General features: G+C 37.4%; 1 protein-coding gene across 1 annotated transcript; it reads left to right on the plus strand.

The window, feature by feature from the left end:
- Nucleotides 1-7,764: 7,764 nt before the first annotated feature.
- On the plus strand, nt 7,765-9,585 carry LOC121268227 (ATP synthase gamma chain, chloroplastic). Its single transcript, XM_041172395.1, has 2 exons — nt 7,765-9,098; nt 9,371-9,585. Exon 1 carries the CDS (start codon nt 7,965-7,967, stop codon nt 9,087-9,089), a length of 1,125 nt encoding a protein of 374 aa, XP_041028329.1. The 5' UTR covers nt 7,765-7,964; the 3' UTR covers nt 9,090-9,098; nt 9,371-9,585.
- The last annotated feature ends 3,898 nt before the right edge of the window (nt 9,586-13,483 follow it).

The raw sequence follows: 13,483 nt of genomic DNA on the forward strand, positions 1-13,483 counted from the left end.
TGGCTCTTACCTCATTTCATCACATTATACATAACTCTCGTTACCCATTTCAGTAAGAAAATTGTGCAGTTCAGAGGAGGTGATTGAATTGCATGATCAGATGGTGCTTAAAGGGAGTAATCCCTGATGGACAGATCTACATTAAAGGCCACTATTACCCAACTTATTCATGAGAAATCCATTGCAGAGAATTGAGTTTAGCATGGCAAAGTAATTAAGCTTCAAAAACACCAAGTTTAATGCCGAAGAAACAATGTCACTCGATTATTACCAAACTGACTCTGAACTTTTTATGTCTGCGAGGATCCCACAAGTAGGGCTGCAACCCCGCCCGTCACAACAAAGTTTACACCTGATCCGACCCGACCCGCTCTATTTATGGCGCCAAACCGAATCAAACCGACCCGATTAAAATAGACTCGGGTCGAACCTGTATGACCCGACCTTTACCAAACGTAAGAATTGAACAGAAAAACACTTAACTTTCTGCACATCGATTTATCTCAGATCTAAGCCTAAAAAATATCAATCTCCATCGATCTTAGATTCTTCTCAATCTCAAGAAAAAATCCCAAAAAATAAAAAATGAAAAGACTTTGCAGAAGTCATTCGGATGCAGTCGTTTGCAGAGGCGGTAGTAGCAAACAAGAATAGAAGATATTCAGTCTTCCTCCTCACCCTCATTCTTGACAATGTTGAAGTAAACATTCCTGTCCTTGTTGGAAGCAATCACCCGAAGCCAGTCCCTCACATTGTGCTTCTTCAAGTACTTGAGATACCTTTTAGAGAAGTTGCTGTCAGAGGTGATAGAGATTTTGCTCTTTTCGCGGACGACGGTGATGGATTCACAGAGAGCGCCAGCCTTGCCTTCGACCTTGATCCCTGGAGGAACTTCTCAAGCGAGGCAAGATCCATGATTTTTTCCCCAACCGGCTTCTTCTTCCCCTTCGGTCCCACCGATGTTGCCCCGTGACTCATTTTCGCTGCGATTCACTCCACAGACACTAGAGATAAGGGAAGGGTTTTCCGCTCGGGACTTGGAGTTGCAGGGGCTAGGGTTTGATAAGGTTATATTTGTATTCGGACGGGTTGACACTAACGTAAACAACCCGCGTAAGTAGTCGGGTTGGAAATCGATCAGATAACAAACCGATAAAAGTCGGGTCGGGTCGGGTCATTTTAAACAGGTCCGACAGGTTTTCGGGTAATATGCACAGTCCTACCCACAAGGGTGTTTTCTACTTCTAATAGGCCATGAACTAGATCAAAATCATTCTCAAAAAGAGCAACTTTAGGACTCTCAAACAGTATCTATTTGCTGATCTACCAATGCAACAAATGGATGAATGGTAAAATACATTCTAGGGATTGTGTAATCTTTTATATATGATTCTCTTTTACATGTAGGCAACTCAACTGCTTGCTTCACAGATTGGTAGCTGCCCTCCCTTAGATTTATTTCTATTCAGAAAAATCAGATATGGCAATGCAGTGATCAGAATAAAGGAAAACAAACCAAAACCTCGTTGATGGCCCAAGGTTCAAGTACTACTCAGGGCTGAAAGAATCTCTTCTTTATTTTTATTTTTATTATAATTTAAAAAAAAAAACATCTCTATTTTATTAATAAAACCCTTACTTAGGCGGAGGAATAACCATAGTTACATAAAAAACCTAAAAAATTACCCACAAAAATTAACTTCTAATGTACGGAATACCCAACCAATTTGTACATAAAAGCCCCCTAAGCCTCCCCGGACTAATCTCTTCACCAATAAAATCCATAGAACCACCTACAACGCCATGTTTGGCCAGATAATCCGCTACCATATTTCTCTCTCTAAACACATGTTTAATCTCAACATTTAAAGCACTAAACAACCTCTGAGCTTCCTCCCAAAAATCCCAGAGATACTAATAATTACAAACATCTAACACAAACCACCCCACAATAACAGTCGAATCCATCTCAACAACAAGATCTCACAAACCCAGTTGATTGCACAACCGCAGCCCAGCTAGCACCGCATGACATTCGGCCATATTATTTGTGGCTTGACCATAACAATGAGCAAAACCACCTAAAACACGTCCACAATCATCTCTAACAATCACTAAGTTCAACATGATAGTAGATATGAATATGTCTACAATTATTAAGACTGATATGATTGTGTGGTGCTGTGATTATTGTCTGTATTTTCCTTGTGTTTTTAATTTTAATGTGTAATTGTCAAAATTCAATCTTAAAGTGTCCCCACTAAAAGAGTGACACCTGTTTCATAACTAGCAAAATGCGATGGACCATTACCTTTTGTTTTGTTTTGTTTATTTTTCAATTTTTCGTAAAAAAGAACAAATAAAAAAAACTTATATTGCATTAGCTTCTCTTCAAATACTGGTTACAAGCAATATCATGCATCTTAGTAGGTTGAATCAAGTAAACTATGATATGAAATGAACTAGGGTTTAGCCTATTGACATCTGAGGATTAAAAGGAAAGTTGATTCACAGAAGTGATATAAGGCAAGTAGCACTTAAGTTACTTCAAAGTAGCACAGTATTGAAAGATCTCTTACAAAAAATACACAACATCCAGACTTGCACAAATCTTGTAATTAGCTTAATTTTAGGACTCAATCACATTAGTCCACTTGCCTTATGTAAATCTTTCCATATGTAGCTCATTATACATCTACTTATTTGACAAGCTCAATATGTAACAATTTAGTCCATTATTTCTCTCCCTTTTCCCTCTTAACATGGTATCAGAGTCTAAAGAAAAAGATCCAACCATTCTGCCATGGCCGACACCAACACCCCACCAATTCCCTCATCTTATCTTCTTCACCCCTTGGATTCCCCTAGTTTAATTCTCGTAAATGGCTTTCTCACAAGCGACAACTACCCCAAATGGCAAAAAGCCATGACTAGAGCCCTTAATGCCAAGAATAAACTTGGCTTTGTCGATGACACCCTCACACCTCCTGAACCAACCAAACCAGAATATACTCAGTGGAACCAAACAAAGGATATGGTCCTTACCTGAATCCTTAACTCCATCAGTCCTTCCCTCGCCAATTCCCTCGAATATCATATCAATCCCCGTGCTGTCTGGCTCGATCTCTCTTCTTGTTTCTGCCATGGAAACAATGCCCTCATCTATCACCTAAAAAGAGCCCTCTCCTCCCTGCACCAAACCACAAATTCTGTCCATGATTATTTCAACCAAATCAAATAGCTGTGGGATGAACTTAGCCATCTCCAAACCGCAACTGACCTCAAAGATATGCAATGACAGGTTGATGATGAACGTGTTTTCCAATTTCTTCTTGGGCTCAACAATTCTTTTGCTTCTCTTCGCACTCAAATTTTGGCCATGGATCCGCTTCCCTCCATCAGCAAAGTCTTCTCCATCTTGTTTCAAGAAGAGCAACAGAGGCTCCTCAATCTCCAACCATCATCATCCGAAACCATGGCCATGGATACCCGCACCGCTGCTCGCCCACGGCCTCCTCTGAAATGCACCGCATGTGGCAAAGATGGCCACACGCGTGACTGTTGCTGGACCCTCGTCAGGTACCCTCCAAGTCGAGAGCATCGCACCACCAAATTAAAGTCGTCTGTCTTAGGGCCACCCCCATCGACAGTGAACCTGGTCTCTCTCCCACCAGAGCTGTATCAGAAACTACTCAGCCTCCTCTCTCTCCGTTGCCACCTCCACTTGATTCCTCTCCCACGAATTTTGCTAGTAATCTCTTATCCCCCTCTGATTTCTCCATCAATCAGCACCTTCATTGGGTGGTGGACAGTGGTGCGAGCCACCACATCTGTCACCAACGAGCTGCCTTTGCCGATTTGAAGACCCTTGATTCCCCTCATCACATTCGGCTTCCAACAGGGCAAGATATCCCAGCCGAAGGGCTGGGTTCTTGCATTCTCTCCCCTCATGTTTTTTATGTTCCTTTTTTGTCCTTCAATTTACTTTCAGTTTCCCAAATTGTCCTTCATAATTCTTGTGTTATTACTTTTTCTTCTAACACTTGTTTATTTCAGGACCCTCAATCGATGAAGCCGATTGGAGCGGGTGATCTATGCAATGGGCTCTACGTGTACTGCCCGACCCTCCCGTCATTTTTGCTGCTCAATCTATTGCAAATAAGACCCTATGGCATTAATGTCTAGGTCATCCCTCTAGTTTTACTATTCCTAGTATTTTTAATTCTCCTTGTACTATTTCTGAATGTAATGTTTGTGCTTGTTCTAAACACACAAGATTACCTTTTTCCAATTATGCCAATAAAAGTGATTCTCATTTTAATCGTATATTTTGTGATATTTGGGTGCTTATCGCACCACATCTCTATGTGGAGCTCACTATTTTCTCACAATTGTTGATGATTTTTCTCGCACCACATGGATATATCTTATGCGTTTTAAATCTGAAGCTTACACCCGTTTAACGCATTTCTTTGCACTTGTCCATAATCAGTTCAACATTACCGTAAAAAATATTAGAACTGATAATGGACAAGAACTTCTTTCCCATCAATTTCAAACATACCTACACTAACACGGCATCATTTATGAACATACCTATGTTGAAACTCCACAACAAAATGGTGTTAAGGATGCGTAAACACCGGCGTCTTCTAAATGTTGCCTGCAGCCTTCGCTTTCAAGCACAGTTGCCTCTATCTTTTTGGGGTGATTGTGTCCTCACCGCAGGCTACCTTATCAATTGCACCCCTAGTCACACTTTCCAAAACAAATCCCCTTTTGAAATTATGTTCAATAAACCGCCCAACTATGATCATCTTCGTATATTCGGATGTTTTTGTTATGCACAAACTCTCAATGCTCACCATGACAAGTTTTCTCCCCGTGCCACCAAATGTGTCTTTCTTGGCTACCCAAACACACATAAAGCCTACAAGCTCTACAATCTCAATACTCAGTTCGTCTTCTACTCTCGAGATGTCACATTCCATGAACAAACCTTCCATTTTCAAGATCTTCCTGACACTCCCTCTCTTCTTGCTCCTGTCATTCCTCTTCTCATCCCTGAACCTCTTGTGTCTCCCTCTCCTGACTCGCCTAATCCTCCAGCTCCTCCTGACTCTCCTGATTTCCCAACCCCCGCGACCTTATCCAATACATCTCCACCAGCTCCTTGCCCTCGCCACACCATCACTCGTCCTGCCTACCTTCACGACTATATTTGTCCTACCTTACACGACATCTACACCTGCTTCATCGGCTTTAGGTATTGCTTAGCCTTTGTCTACTTTCCTTTCATATTCCCTTTTTTCTTCCTCTCATATTACTTATTTGACTGCTCTTACCTCTTGTACTGAACTCCTATGTTATTCTGATGCTATCCGCCACTCTCACTGGCGTGAGGCAATGATTGCTGAGCTTCTTGCTTTAGAAGATAATTCCACCTGGACTCTTGAGCCTCTTCCTTCTGGTAAAAAACTCATTGGATGCAAATGGATTTTCAAAACGAAACTCAAAGCCGATGGCTCCATCAAGAGGTACAAAGCTCAGCTCGTTGCCAAATGATACACTCAGGTTGAAGTCTTGACTACCATGAGACTTTTGCTCCGGTCACCAAAATGACCACAGTCCGCTGCTTATTGGCAATTGCAGCTACAAAAAATTAGATTATTCATCAGCTTGACGTCAATAATGTCTTCTTACACGATGATCTTGATGAAGAAGTTTACATGACCCCACCACCCTGATATTGTCCTCAGAGGGAGACCTGCGTCTGCTGCCTTAGAAAATCCCTCTATGGCCTTAAACGAGCCTCCCAAAACTGGTTTTTTAAACTAACTTCTGTGCTTCTTGATGCAGGTTTTCATCCGTCTTAGGCAGATCATTCTTTGTTCACTCTCATCACTTCCACCAGCATCACTCTTGTCCTTGTTTATGTTGATGACATCCTGGTTGCTAGTAACAACCTCTCTCAGATTGAGATCTTCAAGAAAATTCTCGCCGCTGACTTCAAGACAAAGGACATTGGTTCCCTAAAGTACTTTCTTGGTCTCGAACTTGCTCGCTCTCCCAAAGGTATCTTTCTTAATCAGTGCAAATATGCTCTCAACATTCTCTCTGATAGTAGACAACTTGGTGCTCGGACTGCCCTGTTTCCTATGAAGCAACATTTGAAGCTTAATACTCAAGATGGTGACCTCTTCCCTGATCCTAGCCTTTACCGTCGACTTGTTGGCCGCCCCATCTATCTGACCATCACTAGACCAGACATTGTTTATGCAGTCAACATCCTCAATCAATTCATGCATGTTCCTCTGGTTCTCCACATGACTGCAGCCACCAGAGTTCTCCGCTACATCAAAGGCTGCCTCTGCCAAGGCATATTCTTTTCTTCCGCCACCAGTACACATATCACAGCTTATACTGATTTTGATTGGGCCAGTTGTCCCATTACCCGCCGCTCCACCACCGGCTACTTTATTTAGTTAGGCACCAGTCTGATCTCATGGTGCACTAAGAAACAGAGTATAGTTGCTCGCTCTTCTGCTGAAGCTGAATATCGCGCTATGGTCGTTACTACCTATGAACTCACTTGGTTAAAACAGCTTTTTACTGATCTTGGTGTCTCTCATCCTGAGCCTTTCACTCTGCATTGTAACAATCAATATGCACTGTATATTGCACACAATCCTGTGTTTCATGAGCGCACCAAACACATTTAAATTGATTGTCATATTATTCGTGACAAAATCTGCTCGGGCCTTCTCAAAGCTGTCCACACTTCTTCTAGTGAGCAAGTTGCATATATCTTTACCAAAACCTTGGGACATGAACTTTTTCACAATTTTTCGCACAAGTTGGGTATTACAGACCTCCATGCGCCAACTTGTGGGGGAGTATTGACAAATCTCTTACCAAAAATACACAACATCCAAACTTGCACAAATATTGTAATTAGCTTAATTTTAGGACTCAATCACACTAGTCCATTTGCCTTATCTAAATCTTTCCATACATAGCTCATTGTACATCTATTTATTTGACAAGCTTAATACAAAATACATAACAATTCAGTTCATTATTTCTCTCCCCTTTCCCTCTTAACACTTAGTTTCCGACAACTCAAAGAAAAAACTTCTACTATCTTGGGGACTCTCTCTCCAAAAGGGAGGCATGTCTTCAACTTTTCGGAAACTCTATTTTTCTACATGGCATTGAGAGATATGAGAGGCCATGGGAGGTAGTAAAATCACCTAACATAGTAGATTTTGCCTCCAAATAATCCGTGGATGTATACTTTTATGCTGAACTGCGTAAATCTCTGTGTCTCTATCTTTACTTACATTTTATATGCTTTAATTACTATTTATTTCATAGATGAACATTCGAACATCATATCAATGCCCAAGCCATCATCATGGGTCATTCAATCATATTGTTGATAGCTCAATTGGTGAGAAAAATGCATCAACAAACAGCTAAAGGATTTCGAAAAATTATTACAATCAAGTTATCTGTTGAGTAAAAACACGTGAGAATGATGTCAATGAAAAGTTAAGTTCCAGGATTTACTGAACTCATTTTGGCTCAGAAAGGATCCCAGTCGCATGGTCGTATATGCCTTTCAGGATGGGGGACTCTTAAATGTAACAGAGACACTATCCCTCTCAGTTTATGCCACGTGAGAGAGGACCCCACCGTGAACCAATGATAAAAATGAGAAGTAAAGTCCTACCCCAAGCAATCTCCAACGGTCAAAATCCTTATCCCGAACCTCATCCACGCTCTCTCTCTCCCTCCACTCATTCCACTCTTTCTTTGGTACCAGAAGAACATCTCAGAGACATGTAGATAAGACTCAAAAGAAAAACCAAAACCACATAGCAGACTCTCTTTTCTACTCTTCACCTTCTCTTCTCTACCATTGTTTGTCCTTCCAGGAGCCCAAAAACCCGGTAAAAACCATGTCCTGCTCAAATTTGACAATGTGGGTGCCTTCAAATCCTTCTCTTTCTGATGCTTCTTCACTCTCTTTCCGCTCCTTTCTCAACCCTTTTCAGCTTCCTTCCCATAATTCACCCTCTTGCAGCCCCTCTCGATCGGGGACCCTGATCCACTGTGGTCTTCGTGAGTTGCGAGGCCGTATTGATTCTGTAAAAAACACCCAGAAGATCACTGAGGCTATGAAGCTTGTTGCTGCTGCTAAAGTCAGAAGAGCCCAAGAAGCCGTGGTTAATGGCAGACCCTTCTCAGAAACTCTGGTAGAAGTTCTATACAACATCAATGAGCAGCTACAAACTGAAGACATAGATGCCCCTCTCACCAACGTTAGGCCTGTCAAAAAGGTTGCCTTGGTCGTTGTCACCGGTGATAGGGGTCTTTGTGGCAGTTTCAACAATTCAATTATTAAGAAAGCCGAAGCCAGGATTGCTGAACTGAAGGGTCTTGGTCTTGATTATACCGTTATTAGTGTCGGTAAAAAGGGCAACACATACTTCCTTCGGAGGCCTTATATTCCGGTTGATAAGTTTATTGAAGGTAACACACTCCCTACTGCTAAAGAAGCGCAGGCCATTGCTGATGATGTTTTCTCACTCTTCGTTAGTGAAGAGGTGGATAAGGTGGAACTTTTGTACACCAAATTCGTGTCGTTGGTCAAGTCCGATCCAGTTATTCATACCTTGCTTCCTCTCTCGCCCAAGGGAGAGATTTGTGATGTTAATGGAACGTGTGTGGATGCTGCTGAGGACGAGTTCTTCAGGCTTACAACCAAGGAAGGGAAACTGACGGTGGAGAGAGATGCTGTAAGGACTCAGACAGCGGACTTCTCGCCCATATTGCAGTTTGAGCAGGACCCAGTTCAGATTCTCGATGCTTTGCTGCCTCTCTATTTGAACAGCCAGATTTTGAGGGCATTGCAGGAATCACTAGCTAGTGAGCTTGCTGCTAGGATGAGTGCCATGAGCAGTGCAACTGATAATGCAATAGAGTTGAAGAAGAACTTGTCTATGCTCTACAATAGGGAACGCCAGGCTAAAATCACGGGTGAGATATTGGAGATTGTTGCCGGTGCCAATGCTTTGACTTAGTGAATCAAGGTTCGGATTCCCCACAGTTATGCTTCTTTATAGGCTATCTTATGAGTGTTTCCTAATTCATTCAAATATGCTTGTTTAAGAGCAGTTCTGCAGAATTTACACCTTTTCATTGTAATTCTCATGCGTATAAACTTTGTGCACAGTGAGAACTGCAATGTATTTTGAAAGAGAGGAGCATTCTACTTATTTTTATGTCATTTTTTCTCCCTTATAAACATGTACTATTTGAAAATCTCACCGCATGGTATCTTTCCTGATCTATGCTTTGACAGTATACAGCTTTGTTACTGAGCTCTTACTTATTTCCATGGTCACTTGGCAGGAAAGTACATATATACTTGTTCTTGTTTGTATAATTCACCGGTCTATGGCTTTCAAAATCCGAAATGGCTGCTGTGATAAGTAATGCCCAAACAGGTTGTATCTTGCAGACCGAGTTTCAATGAACTGATATTTCCAATAAAAGATGTTTGGACCATTTCTTGATTTGTGCGTGTCGTCCTGGCGCAGGGACACGCGCAAATCCTCTCTATTTTATTGGATGTCTCCAAAGGGAATTTCTAACAACAGATGCATTAAAATCTAACCTACCACATCGAGTCATATCAATTTGTTTGTTTTCTTTTGAGAAGGCTAAAGTATTTTTCCATTCTGAAATCTGATTTTACAATGCCTTCAACTTGATTCCTTTTACCTTTGTAGCTAACTCGGATTAATCTGTTCAAATATACCCCCATGAGGTTAGCAATCAGGGAAAGAACTCTTATAACCTTATACTATTTCAGACCACAGTTCTGTCCAATCTTGAATTTGAAGATGGGAAATAACCAATTTACTGTGTTTCTTTAAACTCCATAACCTATGAAGAGTTTAATGTAAGTTTCTACAGAAACTGCAATTGCATTTGGTTCTTAAATTTAATTAAGTTCAGTCTAATTTTAAGTTGAGTCTAACATCCAAACACTTATCTTTCGAATTACTAAACTCATCACAACTCAAAACCTTCTTACACGTGGGACTCACAACCTTTTTCAAATTAAAACATCTTTATACGTGAGATCCACAATCTTTTTCAATTTTTTATAAAATGTACTAAACTCATCTTAATATTCAAATACACTTTAAACTCAGTTTAGATAGATCCCACATAACTTTCTCCACTATGCATTACTATTTATAAAGAATTCAACTTAGCTGAGCTTACCTCAACATCCAAACGCAATCCAATAATTAAGTTTGTTCTATTTGTTTTTGAATATAAACTAAAGAACATATCACCAAAAGAAGTAAAGTAATATAGATCCAATTGTCTAGGCAATCTTATATCTGATCCGTACTGCCTAAATCCTCAAAAAATGTTGAGTTGCACATCTATTTTTGTAAGGAGATAATTTAGCTCTGATTTAGATTGAAAATTCATCTCATCTCATCTCATTATTATAATTTTTTTAAATTTTGACACAAAATATAATAAACAACTCAACTTTTTTAAATCTCAAAATAATAATAATATTAAAAATTAATATTTTAATAATATTTTATTTAACTCATCTAAAATCATTTCTATTTATCTCTAAATCCAAACGATTCATATGCCAAGGAAAAAAAACACAAATGACTACCCATATTTCAGATAAGATTGTTCAAGAACACAGGTTAAGTAGGGAAAAACAAGAAGATCTTGGTACTTGGTTGTGCTATTGATAGATAATAATCCACTGTAAACAGTAAAAACAATGATTCTGTACAAAAAGTAACCAGTTCCGGGGAAGAACTTGTTCAGATGAGCCAAAAACCAAAACCAAATCATTGAATGACGTTTTTGCAAGCTGTTGAAGAAATCTTAGTGCGCCCTAAAGCAGCATGCATGGTGAACGAAAGGTGATGAACGAAATCTTAGATTGATTTACCTTTTATAAAGATTTTAATGAGCTAACTTGTATTAGTTCTTTTGGAAAGTATGAGCTATCCATGTTACATCTAAGAACATGTCCTCCGTACCGTTAACATGTCAAATTATATTGGGGCTCATTAAAGGTCTTAGTCTTTAGAGCAGGATGATCAAGTTTTTCCTTAAATTTTACTTGAAAAAATCATCTTCCTATTTTGTCCTTCTATATAAATTAATAAAAAAAATTATTAAATTAAAATTAAGTGAATTATTAATATGAATTATGTAACTAACTCGTTAAAAAATAATTAATTATAATTATATTGATGATGTTAATTGATAATTTATTACTAACTTAGATTATGTGAATGCATTCTGATAGTTAATGCATAATGAGCTATATTAAACTTTTTACATTTTGTATATGAGGTATAAATAATTGAATTATCCATAGGTTCCCGTCCATACATGCTTTATATTTACTTGCAACTTAGGCATTTTACAAAAAAATTATCTAATAACTTTAATTAGATCATAGATGTAAATGTTAGTAATTAGTTAATGGTGAATTGGTGATAGGTTAGTTAATTGATATCATGTTAATTATAATTTACAATAATATTTGTAATTACTTTATATTTACTTACAATTTAGGTATTTTACAAAAAATTTATCTACTAACTTTAATTAGATCATAGATGTAGATGTTAGTAATTAGTTAATGGTGAATTGATGATAGGTTAATTGATAATATATATTAGTTAATTAATAGAATATTAATTTAAAATTACATATTTAAAATTTTATATTGTTAATAGTGATAGGTTAGACAAAAATTATATAATTATTATATAAAATAATATATATAATATATTTAAAAATTAAAGATATATATTTTCTTATTTTGTCAGTCCGGTCCGGGAAAACCCCACCTTGGGACTGGACCGAAAATCAAAAAAATGAAATTTCTTGAACCGAGACGGATCGGTCCTAACTTGGGGCCAGTTCAATCCTGACCGAACTGGTCGGCCTGGTCTATTTCTCCAGTCCGGACTGATTGGCTTAAAGTCCTATCAATATGTGTGTGTTTAAATAGAATAACAAAAATGATAAATCACATATTGGTATATGGTGTAGGTCCTATAAGAAATGATAAGTAGAATTCTTTTTTCTATTATATTAAAATAAATTTTCTCTATTTTTTTATTATTTTTTCCACTCATTTTTTTGTACATCTTTAACTAAAGTTTTTTTTTTTTTAATGGGAAAGAGCGGAAGAAAATTTTGTAACTTTTCATCTATACTGATTTTTTAAAAACTATTTGGTAATGTTTTCAAAATTAATGCTTTGTAACAATAATATTTATAAAATAATCATATTTTCACAACGGTCAATTTTTTAAAAAGAAAACTAGATCATCTCAATGGACATTTTTGTCAAATTTCAACTATAACAAATATAGACATGAGAGAAAGTGTAGATTATTAGAAAAAATCATTTGTTTTGTTGCCTAAATAAAATATTGACAACAAATGATATAATAATAGAATATTAGTCCTTGTGATTTGTCTCAAAGCCAAATTACTCCATATGATTTTAATAACATAAGATTGATCCATTTTTCAAAGCTAGATTAATTAATAAATTGTTAGAATTAGCGCCACATTAATATCAATTATCGTTAAACACGATTCACTTAAACAATCATAAAAAAAACCTCAAATACATAAAAACTTAAGAAAAAAACTTAACAATTTTGTAACATATGATACAACACACTACTTTTGAACTAATTTGAAAGTTATTAAAACAACATGGATAAAAATTTAAATAAAAAAACATAGATAATTTTATATTTATTCCTATAAAAATATATGGGAGGATAGGTAATTCAACACATTACTTATCTGTCTTCTTTTTTTTTTTCCGTAAATGAGATGAGATGAAATGACTTGAGATTAAAGTTAAAAGTTGAATAAAATATTGTTAGAATATATTTTTTTAATATTATTTTTATTTTGAGATTTGTAAAAATTAAATTGTTTATTTTATTTTGTGTGAAAATTTGAAAAAAATTGTAATGATTAGATTAGATGAAATAAGAAGAAATGAGTTGAGTTGAGAGAAGTTATGAAAATATATGAGCTAGGGCTGCTTCAGCATGAATTATACATAAATTTATCATAATAAAACCGTAATTATAAAAAAATCATACATCCCTTTGTGGATGGATAATTCATATGTTGCAAAATCGAAAATCACAAATTTAATCATTTTTTTGTTATAAAAATAATATAATTATAAATATATTTGACTTTATTACCAAAGCACTTGCTACGCTAATCAGTTGACGATCTTAAATTATACACGGAGAAGGAGGGACGGACGGATGCGAATCTTTTAAACCTTACCCTTCAAGATTAAAGTTTATCATTACGTGGCGTGTCCCCATTCGATGCGTCAATTTCTATTTGAGGCCTCGAATCACCGCTG

This window comes from Juglans microcarpa x Juglans regia, chromosome 5S (assembly GCF_004785595.1).
Source record: "Juglans microcarpa x Juglans regia isolate MS1-56 chromosome 5S, Jm3101_v1.0, whole genome shotgun sequence".
NCBI lineage: Eukaryota > Viridiplantae > Streptophyta > Magnoliopsida > Fagales > Juglandaceae > Juglans > Juglans microcarpa x Juglans regia.